General features: G+C 46.0%; 1 protein-coding gene across 1 annotated transcript; it reads right to left on the bottom strand.

Annotated features, from left to right (window-relative positions):
• Nucleotides 1–1,760: 1,760 nt before the first annotated feature.
• Spp2 (secreted phosphoprotein 2) lies at nt 1,761–14,269 on the bottom strand. Its single transcript, XM_059278888.1, has 7 exons — nt 14,203–14,269; nt 13,986–14,110; nt 10,104–10,223; nt 8,872–8,979; nt 5,180–5,234; nt 4,026–4,076; nt 1,761–1,846 (listed from the first exon to the last, which is right to left on the bottom strand). The coding sequence occupies exons 1-7, from the start codon at nt 14,267–14,269 to the stop codon at nt 1,761–1,763; spliced, it is 612 nt and encodes a 203-aa protein (XP_059134871.1).
• Nucleotides 14,270–23,563: the final 9,294 nt, after the last annotated feature.

Below are 23,563 nucleotides of genomic sequence, written 5' to 3'. Positions count from 1 at the left end.
GGGGTATGGGGGAGGGGAAGGACAAAGCTAGACGTGTGTGCAGAGCTGAAGCAGGAAGGCTACTGTGAGCCTTTGGGGCATTCAGATCATGTCTGAAAGCATGCAGTATTGTACACACTATAAAATGAGCGAAGGGCTGCTGAGATGGCCAGCAGTTAAGAGCTGCTCTTGCAGGAAACCTAGGTTCAGTTCCCAGTACTTGAGGGCACCAGGCACACACATGGCACATATACATACATGCAGGCAAGCACTCATCCACATAAAATGAATAAATGTTTTCTGTAAAAATGTAAAGTGCATGAACACTAAGGCTTTGTTAGTAATTTTGTTAGTAGTTTGTGTGTCTTCCTGTAAACATGGGTGCCCTTGAATCCACACCTGTAATTCCAACTTTTTATTTACTTTTTAATTTTTTAAGACTTACTTATTTTATGTGTATGAATGCCTACATGCATGTATGTATGCCGCATGCATGTCTGGTGTCCACAGAGGTCAGAAGAGGGGGCTGGATCCCTGGAACTGGAGTTACACATGGTTGTGAACCACCATGTAGGTTCTGGAAATCAAACTCAGGTCCTCCGCAAGAGCAACAAGCACTCTTATCCACAGAGCCATCTGTCCAGCCTCTGCAATTGGATTGTAAGCTTCCTTTTAACCGCATCCTTCATGGAATCCCTTTGATGCTTGTGACTTTTCAGAATACTTATCTGCTTGCTCTCATGCCTGGTGATTGGGAATGTGTATAGCGGTGAGACTCCACCATGCTGAGTGACAGTTTAGTAGACCAGGGCTCGGCCTACAGTTCCCCAAAGCACCAGGGAAAGTGTAAAAGGCATTGTTCTGTTTTTCTCACTGTCTGATTTTGCACACCTCTGCTTTACCCCGCAAGTGAAGTCAGCATCAGAGGGCAGCAGAGGAAGATCAAGGTCTCCTCATCTTTCAGGACAAACTCAAGGACAGCAGGCAAGGCAGGCAGTGTGGGATGGGGCCCTGGGGCCGGGATGCAGTCAGTTGTCAGTAGTGAGGAAAGAAAGGGCAGGCTGTAGTCAGATAAATGTGCCTGTACAACAACCAACCTGGCATCCCACAGATACCAGGAGATGAGGAAGGACAGAGAAGAGTGTTCAGTGATGCTCCCCAGATCTTTAAGTTGGGAAAATTAGGTAGGTAGCAATGGCATCAAAAGAAAGGAGGGTAGCAGAACTTCTGGATCTCACAGTAGACCCATGGCCAGTGCCTCCCACAGGCAGCTGACATAAGGACCCCGGTCTTGGGTCAGTGTGACTCATTTTAAGATAATCTACCCATCAATGACAGTGATGGACAAGTAAGAGGAAGAGATGGTAGTGTGATCTACAGAAGACAGAAAGAAAGGGGCTGAGAAAGTACACGTGGCCAGCAGTGTTGAAATGACAAAAAGAAGATTCCATGAAAAACGTTATGGAGCCTCCTGGGAAGAAAGAACGGAGGGAAGGAGGGTTGGGGTAGAGGCTGGTTAAAGCAGGGGCCTATTCTCTTTGTGGTTTATAAAGTGGAGAAACTTGACCATGTCAATAGCAGCAGATGCCACAGGGGAAAGACGGGGGTCCATGAGATGGAAGCACAGTGGTTGGAGGAGGCAGGAGGCAATGGAAAGCCAGAATGGGCACTAAGGAGCATGGGAAGGAGAGCCAGAGCCCTCCGAAGACACGGCATTTACTCCAGGTTCCTTGTGCTTCTAAATGATCGTAATGTAAATGCTCTCTCTTACCTCCAGGATGTCACTCGAAGCCAGAATTTATTCTTGCTCTATGATGGAGGTTCTGGAACCTTCTATATGCAAGAGGATGTCCCCTTCTCACCATCTCTAAAGATGGAAGGGGGAAGCAGAGACTTTGTCAGGCATGAATTATTGAGAACAAGTCAAGCACATCCAGAGCCCTCACTGCCCACGGAACACCCAAGGCACCATCTCTTGTCTTCCTCGACAAGCCTCAGGCCCTCTCATGTCACAGCAGCACCCAGAGCTGACTTCTCACTCTTTAGCCCACGTGACACCCTCAGCCGCAACTGCAAGCCCTCAAGGGCAGGAACTGTCACATTTCTCTTTCAGTCCTCCGTGGAAGCCACCTCAAGCTTGTCAGACACATTTGTGGAATGAAATTAAATCATTATGTTCAAAGGCATCTCGGAGACAGCTGTACATCTGCATTAACGATGCTCCAAGGCCCAAATGTGCTTAAGTGTTGGCTTGGAGATGCCTTCTGACACACACAAGAGGACTGGTCACATGAATTTACATCTGTACTCTATTTTCATCCCTTGTTCTCTCTGTACACTACCCTCTTTGTGTGTGTGTGTGTGTGTGTGTGTGTGTGTGTGTCTGTGTGTCCATCTGATTGTGTCTCTGTCTCTTCTTGTTTCTCCAGTGTTCTTTGTCTTTTGCTCTCTAGCTCTCTCTTCCTCTTTCTCCTCACTGGGGAAATTTGACATGTTTTATGGACACTCACACATCCCTGTCAAGATACCCATGTAGTAAGAAACTAATTTTCAGTTCAAAGCCCATGGGGATCTGAGACCTTCCAACAAGCAAGTCAGGAACTTGAATACCAATCCTTTGGTCCCAGTCAACATCAGTTGAAAGGCTCATCAATAGCCTGTCTACCTCTTCATATGGTCTCTGATGCAGAGATACCCAGCTAAGCTGTTCCTATGTTTTTCACCCCAGAAACTACAAGGTAATGATGGCTTGCTGTCAGAGATGCTGAATTTGGGAATATGCTGGTGTGTAGCAATTGGTAGTAAAGCTCCCATGTAGATTAAAAGTCCGACTCATCAGAGTTATTTCCTGTTTTTGACCATTTCCAGAATCAAATCCCAAGAGCTAACAGTTCCTACTGTAGCAGACATTCAAGGACTAGGCTGTGGATTCTGAAGGCAGTTCTGTTATAAATGTCGAAAAGAACACTTGAGCTGTGATTATGGCTATGTCAACTCTGTGTGTGTGTGTGTGTGTGTGCATGTTCTCCCAAAGAGGCAAACCTTGGGGGGATTTAAAAACTGAAGTTTCAGGTTTAATTTCTAGCACTCAGGATCAATTGGAGCGTGAAGATGAGACAGGTGTGGATATCGGTGTCACTTATTATAACAGGGCTCTGGACACAGGGTGGATTTCACAATGCTGGAAACAAGTGTGGAGAATGCACAGACCTGGTTCAAAGTCCTGGCCTCTGTGCTCGTCACATGACTGGGGACAACAGAATCCACCCTGACTACATAGATGAGATTGGGTCCTGACCCTTCAAGGGGAACATTGCCACACACTGGCCCCTATAACTCAGATAACGTACGCAGGAGGAATAAGTGCGTACAAGTACGAGACCCTCTTAAGGGGAACCTTTGCCCCTCCTGCCTGCAGAGACGTTGGGACCACTGAATGGAAAAACATCTGTAGAAATAGAGAGAAGTACCTTACAAAAGCCTCCAAGGAGGGTGAGAACCCAGTGCAGCCACAGTATGGGTGTGAGAGTCAGAGGGGGAAGCCCTGGTAAGCAGCAAGTGTGGGGGATGTACTCTGTGTCTGTCAATTAACACCAAGTGTTCTCAGAACTGAGCTCTTCTGGGTGTAAGTGGTGACCACAGGGCTGACAGAGCCGCCCAGAAGACTGGAATAAGGAAACTGACCGTACAAGGACGGACTAAAGTTCCAGTTTCTTCATTTACTGAGAAGTCTGGTCAAGTCTGAAAGGAGGGAGATAGTCAGAGAGAAGGTGGCCCAGAAAATGCTCCAGGTGGGACAAGAAGAAAGGCCAGTGATGACTTTCCAAGTTGACTTAATATTTGATTTCTGGAGGCTTCTGTGTCAGCCAGTGTCTCAATGTTCCCTTCTCACGGTTTACAAAGCAAGTCTATACATTAATGTTCTGGTTTGTTGATGTGATTTCCTACTTCAGGGTCTGTCCTTTGTGCAACGGCTTCAGTGTGGGCCCCGATGATGAGCAAAGGCTCTGGTACCAGCTCCCAGGAGGAGGAAACAGACCACTTACCGAGTGACCGGTCCTGGAATCGTTCGCTTCTGGACTCATCAGAAAGAAAACCTGTAACACATTAACAGAGATCAGGCCAGACTTCCCCACCCATGTCCAGAGAGTGCTGTAATCCTGGAGCTGAACCTGCAAATAGGCTCCTTAGACAGAGGAGCCGCGTATGACAGCAGAGGAGTTTATTGACATTAACACCAATAGGAAAACTCATCAGAAACATAAAAAAGGGCTTCTAAATGGCAGAGCGTGAACCTGATGCCATTTACAACTAAACATTGTGCAGGGAGGGAAAGTGAAGAGCCTTCTATGACCCAACCAAAACACCTTGAGAGACAGTGACATGAACACCAGTCCCATGACTGGAGATGGCTGAGTCTACCCTGATTGGGCACAGAACCACATGCTAGACCCTACGGCTTGCATGAGGGAGGAATGAGCATGTTCAAGTGTAAGGTCCTCTTAATGCATATGCTGGTTAGTTGTTTGTCAATTTGACATAAACTAAGTCATCCGAGAAAACCTCTACTGAGAAAATGCCCCTACCAGATTGGCCTGTATGCAAGTCTATGGGGGTGCATTTTTCAATTGATGAATGACGTGGGAGGGCCCAGCCCACTGCGGGCAGTGCTACCCCTGGGCAGGCAGTCCTGGGTTGTATTAGAAACCAGGCTGAGCAAGCTATAGAGAGCAAGCCAGTAAGCAGCACTCCTCCATGGCCTCTGTTTCAGTTCCTGTCTCCAGGTTCCTGCCTTGAGTTCCCTTCATGATAGACCATGATTGAGATGTGTAAGCCAAATAAGCCCTTTCCTCCCCCAAGCTGCTTTTGGTTGTGGTATTTTATCCCAGCAACAGAAACAGGACTAGAACAAGGGGAAATTGTCATTTACCCTACCGGTCCAAAGCTGGGACCACTGAATGCAATCCTGCATGGGAAACTCTGTAGAAATACTTAAGCAAATGGTTGCATCATTACCCAGTGAGATAAGAAAGAACAGAAGTAAAACCAAGTGTTTGCTTTTTGTAATGACTTTAATTGTTCAAAGGTTATCTGTAGAAAATTTAGACATATCTAACTTGAAATGCTTCCCAGAGAACTGTGATTTGAAGTTGTATGAAGGAAAAAAAATAATATTTAAAGGTCATAGTTCTCAACTTACCAAGCAGATAATCATTTCTCCGTCTGTAGGATCTTGCCATGTCCCCAAAAGTCATCTAGAGAAGTTTAGATATCAGGATGAAAGAGAAAACTGTAAATGCTACATAGAGGACTCGGATATATAATGCATTCAGTGAAATAAGGGTAGGTCTCTGTGGTATCTAATGTGTATATTAAAGAGAGCACAGTAAGAGGCTGGAAAGGCCGGGCGGTGGTGGCGCATGCCTTTAATCCCAGCACTCGGGAGGCAGAGCCAGGCGGATCTCTGTGAGTTCGAGGCCAGCCTGGTCTCCAAAGCGAGTTCCAGGAAAGGCGCAAAGCTACACAGAGAAACTCTCTCTCGAAAAACCAAAAAAAAAAAAAAAAAAAAAAAAAAAAAAAAAAAAAAAAAAAAAAAAAGGAGGCTGGAAAGATGGCTCAGTGGTTAGTTAATTAATTAAAACAATTTCAGAAAAAGACAACTCAGGAAAAACAGGTGGGATGATGCATGCCTGAATCCAAGCAGTCAAATGGCAGAGACAGGGAGATCATGAGTTCAAGACAAGCCTGGGCTGTAAAGGGAGACTTTGCCCTTCCCACAAAGAAAAGAAACGACAGAAGCCAGGAAGGAAGGCGAGAGGGAGGGAGGGAGAGGGCAGGAAATCCCATGGAGAAGAGCAAGTTACATGAAATTTCAGTCAAAGCCAAAGCTTTCACTGCTGCTAAACGCTGCAGAGCAGAAGTGGAACTTGATAATTAGACCAAGTTCAGGTCAAAACATAGAGCTTTAGAGGAAATGTCTCTGTGAGAATTCCAATTTACACTCATGAGATCAATAGTAGTTTGTAGAAAACTCCACAGTTCACACACTTCATTATGAAACAGCCGAGGGGTGGGTATGTAGACTCTACAGAGGGCATTAATGCTCATATACAATTTTTTTTTTTTTTTGGTTTTTCGAGACAGGGTTTCTCTGTGTAGTTTTGGTGCCTGTCCCGGATCTCATTCTGTAGACCAGGCTGGCCTTGAACTCATAGAGATCTGCCTGGCTCTGCCTCCCGAATGCTGGGATTAAGGCGTGCGCCACCACTGCCCAGCTATAATTCTTGAGTTAGAGTTTTATGCACTTTTTAATATAATGTTCATAATAAAGCTCTATCTCGGCAAACTGAATAAAAATAGGACATGTAGAGAAAATTATTATACAGCTGCACAGTAGTAGAAAAGATTTAAACACCAGTCAAGAATATTACCCTGCTACAAAGGAGCAAATGATATAACTGTGATGTTAATCACACCATTGGAGTCTAGAAGGTTCTTCTTTGTGCCGTATTCCTGACCACTTCTTCCCCAGCATTCTTGTATTCTTTCAACAAGTATTTACTGAGCACCTATCTGGTACAAATGAGGTAGATGAAAACTAGCATCCCCCAGCCTCAGGAGGTGCAGTCTAGTAGGGAAAGTTGTCAAGGACGTAATGGGAGATCAAGTCATAAATGTATATCATTGATTTCATAGTAATAATGCAAACCACTTTGTCATGGCTAATATTGGCTGTTAACTTGATGGGATTTGGAGACACACCTCTTGTAGAGTCTATGAATACGTTTAAGTGAGAAGTCCCACACTAAATGCAAGTGGTGCCATGCCATGGCATGGGGTCCTAGGGTGAATAAAATGGGGAAAAGAAGAAAGCCAGCTGAGGACCAGCACCCCCACACCTCTCTACTTCTTGACTTCAGACACAGTGTGACCAGCACCTCACAGCCCTGCCACTACAGCTAAGGCTGTCCTTGCTGCCATGCTTTGCCTTCCATGATGGGCTGTCCCTTCAAACTGTGAGCCCAAAGGAACCCTCCCTTAAGTTGATTTTGTCACTAATACATTGTCCACAGCAATTAGGGACAAAAAGGCTGCTTCTGCCACTGACTCAACATCTCTGACCCATCAGACTCTGGAGTTTGTGTTTCACATCCTTTGACGCCTCATTGGGGCTCACAGGGAGAATGAAGACAGACTCTAAGGTGTCTCTACACTACAGATTAGCACGTCAATCACTCTGGAAGTGTTTATCTAACCTATCTCATTCCCTTTCAAGGCTGAAGGCTCAGAGGCAAGTCAATATCCTAAACCTGAGGTCATTTTCCATTCCAGGAGGATCAAAACTTTCAAGGATGCCCCTCACCCTACCCTGCAGAGCAATTATCCTGAAGGCGAGGCTACCCACTACACCCTGGAATAGAAGTCATCACATGTAGGAACTAGGCTGGTTCCCTTCGGCAAAGAAAGTGATTAATAGTTTATCAATTTACTTGATTGGATTGCAAGACAGATTGGGATTGAAATAATGATGGGTCAGTGATGGAGGCACCACATCTTGCTAAGAATTGCTTAGTCATGCATATGCCTATCACCTTCTGCTCCATTTTTTTCTTTAAACCTAGACTCTAGACTCATGTCTAGACTTCAAAGATGGACATGGAGGTCACTGGACCCTTTGGCCTATTGCTCTTCCCACTGTGGCCCCATTAAACAAATCTCTCTCTGCTTTTCACTGTTTCTTTCACTGGTTTATTGGAATGGTTGCCCCACCACACCTGCTGGGACTGCAGCCCAGGCCTTTGTCCTAAAAACTCTGGTGACAGCTGGTGTCTTTATTACTCAGCATTTAATAAGTGAAGAAGTTGAAGATCATGGAGGTTAAAAGAAGGCTAAGAATCCTGACCTAGAGCTGCAGATCTAACAGTTTTGAACACTGGTCCAACAAAAACGCCTCTGTGCTCTCCACTGAGCTACAGACTTGGAAACTTTGAAATCTGGTAAGTGATGCTCTGAAATCAAGTCCTGAATCTCGGGGAGAAAAAGTGAGAAAGAAGGAGAATGAGAGAATGAGAGGGTTAAAAGGAAAAAGAGGAAGAGGAAGGGATAGAGGAGGAAGAGGAAGAGAACAGGAGAGAGAGAGAGAGAGAGAGAGAGAGAGAGAGAGAGAGAGAGAGAGAGAGAGAGAGAGAGAGAGAGAGAGATTCTACCAGCCCTGTTCCTCTGGAGAACCCTGACTAATATGCTGACTGGTTATGTTTTGGTGATTGTGGACAGCTAGAAAGTTTCTGGTTTAGATCAAATTCTCTTGGTCTATCTTAGCCCCCAATAGCCTTTTATTGCCAACCTCTATGTATGGCCTAACATCCTTGTGATCATCAAGTCAAATCCTTTGGGGAATGTACAGATCCCTAGCTCCCAGCAACCCCGAAGCTAAAAGCGACATCACATGCATCCGAGGCCCCCAATGGTTTTCCCTCTTTGCTGTATCACATCTACACAAACGTTATTGAGAATCCCTTGATTTTGTACTTTAATTGTTCTGTGCCTATAAAAACATGAAATAAAAAAGCAAATTACCACGCTGGGACAGAGCATTTGGGGTCCACTGAATCTGTGCTCCCAGGCCATGATCACTTACATTTAGCTCCCAAACGAACTACTTCTTATTCCCTTAATCTAGAGCTGTGCTGCTGTATTTTGTGTTGGGGGAGTGAGGTGGAGAGAAGTAAGGATTATGGAAAATGAGACAGTAGTTGTTCAAGGGAGAATCCAGCTGTGTGCACAGAACTCTGTTTCCTGGTGTCCCAATGATGATCCAGCTATCTCATCAAACAGCTCAGCTTTCACAGACCATCCCCAGACCCAGCTGGAAGGAGACAGGCCCCGTCGTACCTCCTCACTGCTGTCGGAATCAGATGCGGAGGCCCAGCGGCAGTGAGCCCACACATCCTGCACCTGTCCCTTGGACATCTGCACGGTGCTCCTGCAAGCAGCTGTGGGCTGCAAAGACAGAGTCATGAGTTGCTTCTTCAGCACCCTGTGGGAGGGGTTGGCCCCTGGACAACAAACTGGGAAATAATGCAGGGTTTGCAAAATGAGGCAGAAAGGGGAAATTCACAGAGGTGGTTCAGTTTTCCAAAGCGAACACTCTGCAGAACTAAGCAGCAATAAAAAGAATGTTTAAATATCTCCATGAATTTAATACCAGTCTCTGAGAAAAGCCCTCCTTCCCTCATGAGTACAAAAGGGCTGTCTGAAATCTAGTCTTGCTTTAACAGAAACAAGTGGGAGAGATGCCACATATTTGACTATATGACATATACATACATAGGTATGTACGTACACACATACATACATATATACACACATGTATATATCTCTGTGTGCATGTGTGTATATGCCATATATATGGATATGGATAAGTCACTTGGCCCTAAGATTTAATTAGAAGTGCATGCCTCCTTTGTAAGACAGAATCCCATTGAAGTTTATGAGATACATAACCAAATTATTCCCTTTCTAATGAGACCTCGGAAAGTCACTCATTTGGCTGGAAACATTTTGGATCTGGACCGGTGGTTTCCTTCTGATCAGCGAGGGTTCCACCCCACAACGGCTGACCATTCTGGTCACGAGAATGCAGAAACAAATAGGCCACGTGACCTGAAGGAGAAGGGGAGACACTCTGAGGGCAACACTCAATCATGGACAGTGTACCAAAGTGAGGCTCACAGTTTCACACTCATGTTGGGCAATTTCAAATGTGCTGGGGCTTCTCTTTGCTGTGGGCCTCTTTGCATCCACTGTGCCTGATACAAACCATCCCCACCTTGTGAGACTGATAGAATATGTATGGGAGCGCTCATCTGTACTTTAGAGAATAGGACACTGGGGCAGTAAGGGTTAAAAAATTGACCAGTATCACCAAAGACTGCAGATTTCAAGATCAAGAGCTTGCTCTCTTAAGCACAGAACACACAGTTCATGGCAGAAAATTCTGTAGTGACCCAGTGTGTGGCTGAGTGCCAGACAGGCAGTGGCCAAGCTCCTCTGGTGACCCCTGACCCACTCCTGGCCATTGAAGTAGTGAGGGTCTCCCTTGCATTACTTTCTGGGTCACTTACCACATAGTAGCCCCTTCGGAATGTACAGGAGGAGGGATCACCAGAGTCTCTCAGGCATGTAGTTTCCTGAACACTGAACTCCAAGTTCATGACCAAGGTGTCTTCATCCAGGACGTTGACCTTCACAAAAGCAAAGCATGGATTTGCAATAGACATGTTTCTGAGATTCACGGTGCTGGCATGATTCTTTCTGCCCAACGAGAAAATGTTGACAGAATCACCTACTCACTGGAAAAGTTAAGTGTTATCTTAGCATCCATGTGGTGGCATGCACTCACATTGAAGCCTGAAGAGAAAAGCCATGCAACATTGACAGCTGTGGAACCACAAGCTGAGTGTGGCGGGCACCCCTCAAATCTCAGCGCTCAGAAGGCCGAGGCAGCAAGTTCCAAGCTGAGGCCAACCTAGCCTGTATAGAGAGATCCTGTCACCAAACAATAGTTAATGGAAGGGAAGGAGGAAAGGAGAGAGGGAAGGAGGGAGGAAGGGAGGGAAGGAGGGAGGGAGGGAGGGAGGGATGGATGGTATAGAATGTATGCCTTCACACCAAGGCCAACATTGCTTCTAAAGATTTACGCTGGCAATTCCTTCTCTGTGGAGTTCGTACTTATGAACTGACCTAGTGACCAAATATTATTTGTAACTCCTAAATTAGTCACTTAGATTTTGCCATTGTTCCTGGAAACACACGAACTGGCAAAGCTTTGAGTTACCCAATGTGCATGTCCTCAACTAACGGGAAGGAGGAGGTGAAGTGGTCTGCCTTCTTGTTCCAGCCTGTGCGCTGTGAATACAGTGCTTGTGTTCTGTTGGGAAACTTGTGATTGGCGTTTGGGTGCTTTCTTTGGGTTGTCTTGGTCCCCAGGCTAGTGCTAGAGTCTGTCTGGCATCAAGAGTAAGAGACTGTGATGTGCCTTATGTAGAGAGCACATGCATTCAGTAAGGGTTCTTTGGGCGGAAATCCTAGATTCCTGGGCAGTGAGTTCCATTCTAATGAATCTACAATGTATATTGTACTAGGCACCAATAAGCTAAAAAAAAAAAAAAACTCACAAAAATAAGGCTACATATTGAATGTGTCAGTGAAAGTCTTGTGTCCTAAAGCTCTTGGGAACCCCTCTCTTGATCTTTCCGAGGAGTCTAGTGTTTGCCAGTTCAGTCTAGAAAACAGCAAGAATAGATTGCATGGACTCCAAGTGACATTTTCTTAATGGAGGCACCATACATGTGCACCAATTCCTATAATAAGTAAACGAGCCACAGGCCATCCCCTGGTTGAGCACTTTTGACCTGTGACTAAATCTACATCGTTTTCTAATTCTTTTCAAACTTCCTGAAGAACGTGGGTGGTCTGAGAACAGGGGATGTTATGATGCACCAAGCCCCTCCCTGTGCCCTGGGCACCTGAGGCAGGGCAGTAAAGATGTCAGGCAGCTGTGATTCCAGAGTGGGGACCACTCCACAAATGTTTGCAAAAAATAAATAAATGAATAATAATAAGCAAGACCATTTTGGAAGTTCGTGCTGAAGAATGACAGCAAGTAAGCGTGTGATGATGGGGGAAAGGAGGAAGTAGTTGTGTTATTAAAAAAAGACACAGAAGAACCTTCCAGAAGAGGGAAAATGTAAGCAGAGACTCCAAGGATGGGCCTTGTTGTCTGAGGGAAGAGCAGAGCCCAGTGTCCCGGGACAAAGTCTGACCCATGCTACCAGCGCAGTGTAAAGAGGGGAAACTCATTTACTGCAGTGTTGGAGAGATGGGGAATGTCAGACAAGCTGTAGTCTTGTCAGCCATGGGATGTCTACAGAGTACGGAGGCAACCCAGGCTTCTCTGTCCACCCACGGTCATTTCTGCTGCCAACATCCACTCGGTCATACCCTTATGATTCTCTCTCAAACATACTTTTTCATTCTTTCTGCAACCAGGCTAGAGGGCTGGGTTTCCAGGACCTTGTATTTGGCTTCTCTTTGAATCCAAACTCTGTCTTTATACTAATTAGCTCTCCTCCCGTTGGATGCAAGCGGCGGACGCAGCCTTTGGCACTTTGCTGCTCACTGTCAGATGCCGTGGTTTTCTGATGGGGTTGTAAGGGGGTGCAGAGAAGAAAGGCCATCTGGCTCGTGAGGAAGCCTGGGCAAGTCTCCCTCACAGAGGAAGAACACAATACTGAGGAGTAAAGGCCATCTCTGCTCTGTAATTTTGCAGAAACTTCGGTGGCCCTGTGTGCACTTCCTGCGACATTGTGGAATGCAGAGCTTGAGGAACCGTCATGGAGAATGCTGCTTGACCAGTACACTCAAATGATGGGGGAGAGCGAAGGAGGAGCAGGAACAGGCAGAAAAGCACGAAGTGGGGGAGCAATACTCTGGGACAGCAAGTTTCTCACTAAGTATCTGTTAGGATCACGTAAGTCATCTGTCAGTGACTTACCTTTAGGTACGTGGGCCAAGTCATGTCAAGATGGCCACATGCCAAGATGGTCCGAATATTCTGGGTTAGCCATGTTTCACTGGCTAACCTGTCCATGGTGTCCCCGGTTAGTTCTCTCTGGATCTGTCCCTGTGTTCCTATTTAATGAATTGCCTTGTTCTATAGTGAGCAATAGCTAAACTATAAGTGAATTTAAACTGTTGATCTGCAAATTTGGCAAGAGGATGGGGGTTCTACAACACTCTAAAAGAATTGCATCCGGCGCCAACAGAACACGGCCTAGATGCCAGCAAAAGCAGGGTTGGAGAAAGAGGCAACTTCATTTGGTATAGCTTTCTTTCAGAAGCAGTGTGGCCTTTGGCTGGCGGCTGCCTATACCCGCCTCCAAGTGCCTCCCCACAGTAGTGTTCAGTGCCAGCCTTGACAGTCAGGTCTGGGGGCTGGTGCCTCATTATAGCTCAGCCCACATCTCCATAACCACACCCAGCTATAAAAGGCAACTGAAGCTGGTCAATGAATTTGCTTTGCATTCGGAAAAGAAAACACGGAACCAGTGTCTGAAAAGGGAGGCCAAAGGGACTTGTCCTACGTGAAGGCAGGCTGGGAAAGTGCAGTGTGCACTCTGTTGAGTAGCAGAGGAACAGCTAAGTGTAAGAAGCCATGGGTCTAGAGTAGGGTGGAGAAGAAAGGAAGCCATAGAGACTATGGTGGCAGTATGGCCTCTCCGTGGTGGTAGTGGCAGCCTGGTCATGTGGCCACGTGGTTCCACTCTTGTGTCCATGAGCCTATCTGCTCTATTTCTTCCTCATCTTTAGCATAAACATCAATTGCTTAGAGAGCATTTCTGTCCCTACCTTCCTCTGAGCCCCCTTAAGCCAATAAGAAGACAGTGAAATCTTCAGGGGGCAGGAAGGAGAGATGCTCCTCTATGATACTGCTCCATTTCCCCCTCATTGTTGCTACACCAAGTCACAGCAAGCCCAAGATAATGTCACTTTGCTCAGTTCTCTGGGTGATCAGGAAACAGCACTATCAGGTTGACAAAGTGGGGCGTTTCTTTGGCTCCGAAGCCAGTGTTTCTTTCCTATAAACACTGGGAGCCCAACGCTGAGTGGGAAGAGAGGCTTCTCACTAGAACAGCTCCTACCAATCCAACGGCATCCTAGGAACCAGGAGGGCTTCAGAACTCTTCACCCCAAACCAGGACACGCACAGAGAGAAGCCAAGGTCAGAGGCAAAACACAGAAGGAAGAATCAGATGTCCCAAGAAGCTTGGAGAACCTCGGGGCAAAAACTATAATTAAAATCTCTTCTCTGAAACAGTCAGCATGAAAAAGGACCGGCTGTGATCTTTGTAAACAGAAAGATAAAAATGATCTATTCAAGAAAGTAAGCAAGGACATGGCAGAGATGTCAAAGAAGGTGGGGGAAGGGGTCCCCAGTCACTCACTCTTTTCAGGGAGCTCCGGGTCTCCTGAAACAGGTAAGGACTCAGGGACTGAGAGTTCACCTTTGCCACTGAGGCCTTGAGGGCTTCCTGCAGGGAGGAAGGGTCGAAGTCGTACACCGGGAAACCTGGACAGCAAGAACAGAGGCCGCAGTGAGAGGCGATGGAACCCGGAGAGGGCTCTGATCCCCTAGAGCAGGTGGCTAAGCGGGTCCTTTACCTAAGGCACACCGGTAGCGCATTCCCAGCACCAACATAACGAGCGTCCGCAGCGTGGCCCACTTCATCCTGAGAACTGTGACCCAGAGCCCGGGAGACGGCCTCTCCAAAGCTTCAGGATGACAGTTCTTTCTGAGGATGGCTGTCTTATCCTTGTCACCTGCGACCTGGCTGCCCTGGCTGGCTGGAGCAGTCCGGAACTTCAACAGCGATGATTGATTCTGGTGTCAATATTTACTGCTGACTTTTCCTATGGAAAAGGTCCAGGCTGAGGCCACTTTTGAAGTTTGGACCTTTCCATGGGACTTTAGCCCACAGCAGGAGACATCCAGAGAAGCTCAGGTCTCCATGCACGGTGACTATTTTCTCTCTTTGCATTTCATTCTTTGGGGGAGGGGACAGAACTGTAGACCCAGCAAAATGGTGAATTTAAAGCAGTTGTGTATTTATTCCTTACCTGGTCCTCAAATTCCTGCACCCTCGTCTCTCGATGCCAGCTTCCTTCCTCCCTAGAGACCGCGCACACGCAGAGTGATTTTGCCTGCCTGCTTAGCTCTGCCTGCCACCCCCAGTGCGTGACAGGGACCATGATTCCGAAACCGCAATGGCCGTGTCTGTGACACAGAGCATAATGAAGTATGTGTTGAATGAGGGAGTGTATGAATATACCAGGTCTCACTGAATTGTCTTTCAGGTCCTTCATTTGAAGCTGGCACTAACTTCTGCTGTATAACAAGTACCCAGAGCGTGCTGCTAAGAGAAAATGACCACTAAAATGTGTAATTCCATTAATTTTAACCTGGTTTGAACTCAATTCCATTAGACTCTTCCAGATTGAAGGAACATCACCATCTGGCTCCAAACACTCTGGTCTCGTTAAATGAACTGCAGTAATAAAAGCAGTTGCGGATGCGTGGAGGGGATGAAGGAGGCGACAATAGCTTCGTGCTGCCAGCACGGGGCTATTGATTTTGCTTGACGCTTGCTGGGGTGAGGAGGGAGCGCTGGATTGCTCAGATTCTCTTGGCTATAATTAAGTGTTAGCACCAGGCATGCAGGGTGGGCTCTGAGGAGAGCTAAAAAGCGATGGTTTTTAAAATGCCCCTGCAGAATTCCATCATGTCTTGTAAACCCAGAAGATTAAATGTAAGCCATCCAGACACGCTCATGCTATGGTGATTTCTTGTTCTTACTCCAATGTGCAGAAATGTGTGCCACACTCATCCCCGCAATTTTCTGCTATTCCAACCTCAGATGCCTGCTCCAAGATATTCGGAATTAGGTGGCAGTAAGTGAAGCATCGTATCGCTTTTTGCAAAGTCCCCGGAAAATCATATAAAGAGCATCACAGACCATTTAACAGAAGGACCTGGAAACACACTGAGCAAGGACCAGTGGGCAATGGCTGCATCATAAACAAAGATGCATTTTCCCCCAAGGTCACTTCCTTTTTCTCATCTCTGCTGTCATATTATTTGCACGGGGAGGGGTGGTGAGTAGATCACTAAATTTAGAACAAATGTAAAAATGGAATCTTCAACTGATCCCCAAACCACGAACTTCACAGCTGCCTTCTAATTTCTTATGGCATCATGGTTTCTAAACTGAGCTCCATGGCCAAGAGTCTGTTTGCTGGCCTCATCTCAGTATTTCTGTGATCCGGAAATGTCAATGGCGTCGTTAGGATGATCGTCACACTGCAGCAGCAAAACCCACAGCTTCAGAACCACCTAGGATTTTGCTGAAAATGTATATCTTTCAGACCCATCCAGAAGAAGCCAGCAGAGACTCCAGATACAGGACCAGCCACTTTTATTTGACAGAAACCCCACCACCACCCTGTAGAAATTCGTTCCCCCTTTTTGATTCAGATCCACAGTCATGTCTGAGAAATGCTAATACAGAAGAGAGATTCTCAGCCGGGGGACTTTGCCCATGTGAGTGTTATGTCTTGAATATGACCCCCCAACACACACACACAGGTCCTTGTGTTACTGGCTACCTCTGCTGGTGGTGTTATTGGCTTCACGAGGCGGGGCCTAAACAAAGGAAGTACCTCACACGTGGGCCCCAAGGAGCACTTTCTTCCTGTCTCATCAGCTCTCTCAACTTCCGGCTGCCTTGACAGGGTCAGCTTTGTGCCTCCACAACCCCCTGACACAATGTTCTGAGGAACCATAGGCAACTCAGTTAAGAAAATTAAGAACTTGAGAAAACTGCCTGCTGTCTGTTCACGCAGCAGCTCGATCCCTCTTACCTCCCTGTTAACCGTGTTCCGAGGGTCTAGTGTCCACAAATCTTAACCAACACTTGTTCTTTTCTCTTCTCTGGATAATGGCCGTCCTAACAAATGTCAAGTGAAGCTTCACTCTGCCTTCAATTTGCATTTTCTTCATGATGGTTGGGCATCTTTTCACATTCCCATCAATCATCTACACATCTCCTGGCTGGATTCATTTGAACCCTTTAGGTCAGCTAGCCAGAGGCTTATCAATTTGCTGTTTTCCAGTGGTGGCTCACAGTGGGGCTAGTTCTCTCCTACTGTTTTTCTAGTCTCTATTTTTGGTTAGGTCTGCCCTGGTCCTTATTACTTTATTCCTTCAGCTGATTTGGGACATGATTTTTTTTTTCTAGTTCCTTGAACTCTCAATTTGAGCATTTAGAGAGGCGTTGGTTCCATCAGCTCCCCAAGGTGAGCGAAACCCGAGTAGTCCCCCAATCAGCCCCCCAGGCAGCCACAGTGTGTACTGGACTTTGCCTCTGTGAATTCCCAGGTGGAAGGTGGCCGGTGGGTCTCTCCTCTCATCTGTTTGTCCAGTGCTGCCTGGGGGACAGGACGCCCTACAACTTCCCTTCTGAAGTTGGGGCCAGACCCCGTCACTAGCTCTGGACATTCTTGTGCAAGGAACTCACTAGGGATGGAGACTGAAAAGAAGCTGTGTCTGCAGAGACAGGGTAACTGGTTAGGAGTTCAGTACTGTGGAGAGATTAAAATTGTATGGGTCTCAAAGCTAATGACTTTATCTCAAGCTAGCTGTAGGCCCTGGAATGGCCATTCCTTGTCCATTGCTGCGTCTGAACTAACATCTTGTGATTTAGAAACATTCTGAAATCTCTTGGCTTAGCTTCCACTAACCCTGAAGCTAAAAATGTCATCAGATAGTATCTTAGACCTATGTAAAAGCTCCCCCATCTTGCTGTAACCACCTCTCGGATGGACCCACTAACGCATTTTAAACTTGCCTTGATTTATGACTTTCTTTGTTCTGTAAAAACTATAAAAGCTTCATTAAACTGCTTCCATATTGGAACATGGAATTTAGGGTCACCTAAGTCTGTGTTCCTGGGCCATGGCTACTCAAAATGGCTCCAGAATCAACTATCTCTTGTTCCTTTAAAGATGAAAGCCACAGGTTTTATGTTGATACTGTCCTACGATGTTAAATTAGTGCCTACTTTGTGGGAAGAAGAATCTGAGACTTACTGTCCTGTTGTGTGGTACCACTCGCGATCATCTTGTGCTCATAGGTGAGCAAGGCCAGACAGAGAAAGCTCTGGAGGACTTATACACACCAAGAAACTCTCCCGCCTTTAACTCCTTGGCTAGAGCTGGCCACATGGCTCTGACTAACTCCGGTTTTGAAGTCATCAGGAAAGCATGGCCCATCTTGTACTCCCATGGTAGATGTGGTGGTTTGAATGAGACTGTCCCTCATAAGCTCCTACATTTGAATGCTTGGTCATTAGAGAGTGGCACCACTTGAGAGGGATTAGGAGGCGTGACCTTGTTGGAGAAAGTATGTCACTGGGGATGGGGTGGGCTTTGTGGTTTTAAAAGCCCAAGCTAGTCCCAATGTCTCTCTCTTCCTGCTGCCTGTAGATTCAGATGTAGAACTCTCAAGTACTTTTCTGGCACCATATCTGCCTAGAACTGGGTGCAGCCATGCTCCCCACCATGTTGAAAATGGACTAAACCTCTGAAACTGTAAGCAAGACCCAGCTAAGTGCTTTCTTTGTAAGAGTTGCTGTGGCCATGGTGTCTCTTCACAGCCATAAAACACTGACTAAGACAGAAGCAAATGTGAGTCACAGAACACTAGAGCCAGCCGTGGATGGCCACGTGCTAGTCCGTGGACAGTGTAGTCAGGATCACAAACAGACCACACCTCTGTGGCCTTGGAGCACTTGAGAAAAACTGTAATGTAGTTTTCCTGGGAGAACAAAGAGTTGGAAAAATTTAGTTGTACAAGGTAAGGTTGGGGTTGCGACAGAAAAGAGCCAAGAGTCCACTCTCTACATCCAGACACCGAAGATCTGAAGATTCAAGAAATAGCAAGAGAAGCCTACCATTTTGAAATATGAAGATAAAGAGCAGGGGAAAAAAGCAAAAAAGTTGTTTTTTCCCCCAAAGTCATGAATGATGTCTTCAGCTTTCTGTTAACATGTGGTAGGCAAGGATTACTACTTTTTAATAAGCCCCATATTTACCAGATGGTGGGAATACATGTCTTTAATGCCAGCGCTTGGGAGGTAGAGGCAGGTGAATCTCTGAGTTAGAGGCTAGCCTGGTCTACAGAGCAAGTTTCAGGACAGCCAGGGCTACACAGAGTAACCCTGTGTTAAAAAAAGAAAAAAGAAAAAAAGAAATAGCCCCATGTTCTTGGTTTTCTAAAATAGGTCAAATATTATTTCTTTTATGAAACAGAAGTTTGTCTTAAATGTAGAATTTAAGCTTGAGCATTAAGAGAGGGTGAGAGACATGTACAAGAAAGGCGGTCATGAACACGTGATAATAATCTCTGGCGTCTCATGAGACCGCCTCAAATATAGCTGTGAAAAAGAAAAAAAATAAACTGGATGTCTCAAGACTAGGAGAAATACCCCAAGTACTTAATATAGACGGTCTCAGCTCTTTAAAATGCCCATCAGCACCATGTGTCAGCCTGCAACTGGCATGCTGAATAGGTGCTACCACCACAAATGCCAGTGAGCAGAGACAGAAACTCAATCTTTCAACTGTGTTTTATTTAGAGACCTGGCAATCTGAGAAATCAGTGGATTAACACCCTAAAAAAATCCTGCCTTCCAGCTCATCAGCCAGCAGATTATGTAGGGAGACTCAGGAGGCCGGAGAAACAGAGGCAGTCAGGCATCCTGGAGCTCGATCTTGGCCCTCTGATCAAGTTATGTCTCGGAGACATGTGATGTCTGGCTCTCATTATCATCCCTTTCACTCCTCCCTCATTCTCTGGGTGCGTGGGCTCAGGCACTTCCCAAATTCAAATTACTGAGTCTAGTTAATGTACGCTGATATCAATTTGTACTCCTCCAGGGGCATCTGGGATGGAGGAGGATTGAATCAAAACCAACACACCATGAGCAGTGTTGGTGCTGACCTATTAACGTGTATGTGCTGACTCCAGCCTCCAATACAGAATCTAGCTTTCCCTCCATCTGCTACCAGTACCTGGGGGAGAAAAGGAAAGCACGTGGTGAGATGGCCTACCAACCCTTCCATTCTATGACCTTTCACGAAGCTGCGGACGGAAGGCCTAGAGTTAAGTCCTGTGTCTGGTTCCACCTTCACTGTCAGCAAGCATACCAGCACACGATGTCAGGGCAAAGGAAGTGAGGAATGGAATGGCCGCCACTGAAGAACTGAATGACCTCCATCTGAAGATACTCTGCAGCCTTGACGCCTTCAGTAACTGTATCTGGTAACAGGTCAACCCCTCGTGCGGTGCACCATAAGGTCACATGTCTCAATGCAGAACATAGCTCTCATCTCAGAGGGAGTAAGAAACAGTTTATTCTGGAGATAAATGAATGGCTATTTCCCAGGAACACTGATTCCAGTTGCCCAAGTTTCTGACATGGAAATGCCTCATGAAGGTTTTATAGTTACAGAACAGCAGAAAGACATAAGTCAAAGGATTTTTAAAAATACCTTAATGGAGACGTCAGGTTGACAAGGTTACAGTGAAACAAAGAAATCTGCCCTGGGCCTCAGATGCTGTTTGAAGAGATACTTAGCTCTTGGATTGGTGGGAGCTGGCCATCTCCTAACATCCTAAAATGGCAAGGATGTTCGGTGGGACACAGAGGTGGGACACCAGTGACAATTAAGAAGCCAAAGTCAGTCCAAGATAAAATGCCTTGATCTGAAACAGTTCAGCTCTCCACAGCTATGATATTCAGTCTTTGATGGGGGGGGGGGAATCGAAGTTAGGCCTTATTTTATTTTGGGGTTTTTGTCAAATTCATGTTGTTGAACCACTCCATCAGAGACCAGTGCGTAGTGAGGTTCCAGGAAGTTACATTTTTTTAGCTTAAGTTGTTTCATATACATTTTTAATTAAAATATAATTACCTCACTTCCCCCCTTCCTGTTCTACTTTCAGATCCTCCCATAACCCCTCCACTCTCAAACTGATGGCCTTTTTCTTTGATTATTATGGTTATATAATGTATTTGTGTGTACATGCAACCTGCTGAGTCCATTTTTGCTGTCTGTGTACATATGGTTCCAGACCTGACCATTTTGTATTGAATACCAATCAGGGGACTCATTCTGGAACTTACTGCATATCCAATGCTGGCCTCAGACTCGTAATCCTCCTTTCTCTGCTTCCCAAATACCAGACTTACAGCTGTTATCACTGAATCCAGCCTAATCCCCTTAGTCTAAATGCAGCCACATGGCTTCCATGGCCAAGGACTGTACTAAACACTCCCAGCATCCCAGTTGCCCTATAGAACAGTCATGATGTGGTCTCCTTGGGGCCAACAGGGAGGCTTCTCAGAGAGGCAGGTGCCTGGCTCCTCTTGTCAACTGTTACATCGTCTACTCCTAGTGTGAGAATTATTGGTAGAGACTCACCCCAAGACCACCATTCCAGATGGGGGAGACCCGAGCATGGAAGCAGAGCCTGTTATGTGGGCAAAGGCAAGGAAAACCTCAATAGAAGCCACAAAGAGCTTGTGTTCACTAAAACTTCTTACCTTGCCTTCTTCAGGCCAGGCCACTGCCTCTCGCTCTGCTCATCTCAGACTCCAGATCCTCGGCACAACGGTCTGACCCTCCCTGCTCCTCTGCTGCCCCACAGGCCTGATACAGCCTCAGCGACAGACAACCTCTGCTGTCATGATTTGCTCACTCTGTCAGAATCTTGAATTGTCTTCCTCCTCAGATTGTGAGTCCTTGGGAGGCAGCAGAGACATGACTTATTACCAGTAATTAAGTTAATGAATTTTGAATGAATGAATAAATGAATTCAGATAATGGATCTGGAGTCTCCTGACCTGCTTTATATCATATGAGATGCACTGGTACTCATCTAAACATTATGTTTCTTTTTCTACAATACTTTTCTAAGCCTTAGGGGTATTTCCATTTTAAAATGTGTCCCCTGTAAAATTCAGCTAACATCATGGGAGAAATTAGTGTAGACATCTTAAAAGGAATAGAGTATAAAGACAGAGGAAGACACATGATAAAACTAGAAATAGAGAAAAGAGAACACACACATATACAGAGAGGGACACAGAGACAGAGAGAGCAGAGAGACAGTAAAGAGAGATGGCCACAGTGCGGATGCAGCTCATTTGGTAGAGGGTTTGCCTAGCACTCAGAAAACCCTGGGTCCAGCTCCCAGCACCACATCAACCAGTCTTGATGGCAAACTCCTGTGAGGCCAGGACTCAGGAGGTAGAGGCAGAGGATGAGGATTCAAAGTCATATTTAGCTACCTAGTGTATGTGAGGCCAGCCTAACCCACATGAGATAAGAGAGGAGGGAGAAAGGGAGGGAGAGGGTGGGGACTGTTTCTTGCTTCAGGTTATCACAGAGAAATGGTCCAGGAATGGGACTCTTGTCTGGCATGAAGAGCATCAGAGGCCTGCACTCAAAGTACCCACATGGTTCACTTCCGTGCACATTGTTACTGAACAACACAGAATAGTCAAAACCAATTAATTCATGTCAAGACCCGAGACAAGTTTGAGGCCTCTCATGCCTGTGGCATGGATGCTGGAAGATACACAATCCAAGGTGAAGAACAGGCCATCCCTCACAGCTGGAGTTTCTGCAGGTTTTGCCATGGACATGAATAATATGCGAAGTTCCACATCCTACCCATGTCTGCAGCCAATTGTGTTACAGAACACTGACCTCAGAGCCCAAAGCATTTATCCAGCACACTGGCCTTTCTTCCTCCAGAATGTGTTATCATTAAATGGGAAAGCTAGTGTGCTAGTCTCTTGTTCTGAGGGGGTATCATTTCTGTCTTCCAAAGCTGTATTCATTACACAAAAATCCTTGATTAGTTAGACAGGAACATTGCAGTCAGCAAGTCTCTCACATTGGGAACCAATGAATAACCATCTCCCAGCGATGGAGGTCATTCTCATTGACTCAGTCACCAATGTGCTGGAGACACATGTGAGCAAGGCCCACCATAGTTCCTGACTGCTGAGCACCTGTAACAGAGGGGAGTGATTATCAACCTGTGGCTTTCATAAGTGCAGGGAAAATGACAGCAGCAATGAAGACCCTCCAAGAACTAGTCAGTCACACTAGAGGGATGTTTCATAGAAGGTTCTAGAAAGGTATAACATGGGTGGACTTGAGATAGTTAGGAAAGGCTCTTTGGAAAAGCAAGTACTGATATATGAGCTGATATATGATTGATACATAAAGGATGATTCAGAATGGATGAGAGAGAAAAGCAGGGCAAGAGAGTCCCAGACAGACAGACTAGAGGCAGTAGAGTTCTGGGGCAGGAACAAGCATGTTACCCCAGAGACAGAGTCACACAGCTTGCCCAAGGTGATTCCTCTGTATCACTCTAGAGTAATCATTAATAGAATCCTGAGCCCTAGACAGAGTCGCACAGTTTACCTAAGGCAATTCTGCTGTGTATCTGTTGCTCTAGAGCAGCAGTTCTCAACCTGTGGGTCACAACTTCTTTGGGGGACAAACAACCCTTTCACAGGGGTCATCCAAGACCACTGGAAAACACAGCTATCTGCATTATGATTCATAACACTAGCAAAATTACAGTTATAAAGTAGCAACAAAAATAATGTTATGGTTGGGGGTCATCACACCCATGAGGAGCTGTATTAAGGCATCACAGCATTAAGAAGATTGAGAACCACTGCAGTCTAGTGTAATCATTAATAGCATCCTGAGCCCTAGATAAAGTCACATGGTTTGCCTAAGATAATTCCGAAGTATGTCTGTTTCTTAGAGTAATCATTAATAGCATCCCAAGCCCTCTTATTAGTGTCTCATGAGAAACTGAGAGACTCAGAGTTCAGGGTGAGGCACAGAGTCCTGCATCAGATAAAGCTGGGAAAGT

This window comes from Peromyscus eremicus, chromosome 13 (genome assembly GCF_949786415.1).
Source record: "Peromyscus eremicus chromosome 13, PerEre_H2_v1, whole genome shotgun sequence".
NCBI classification, from domain to species: domain Eukaryota; kingdom Metazoa; phylum Chordata; class Mammalia; order Rodentia; family Cricetidae; genus Peromyscus; species Peromyscus eremicus.
Note: the sequence above shows the minus strand (reverse complement) of the source record. Positions and strands in the feature narration are given on the sequence as shown.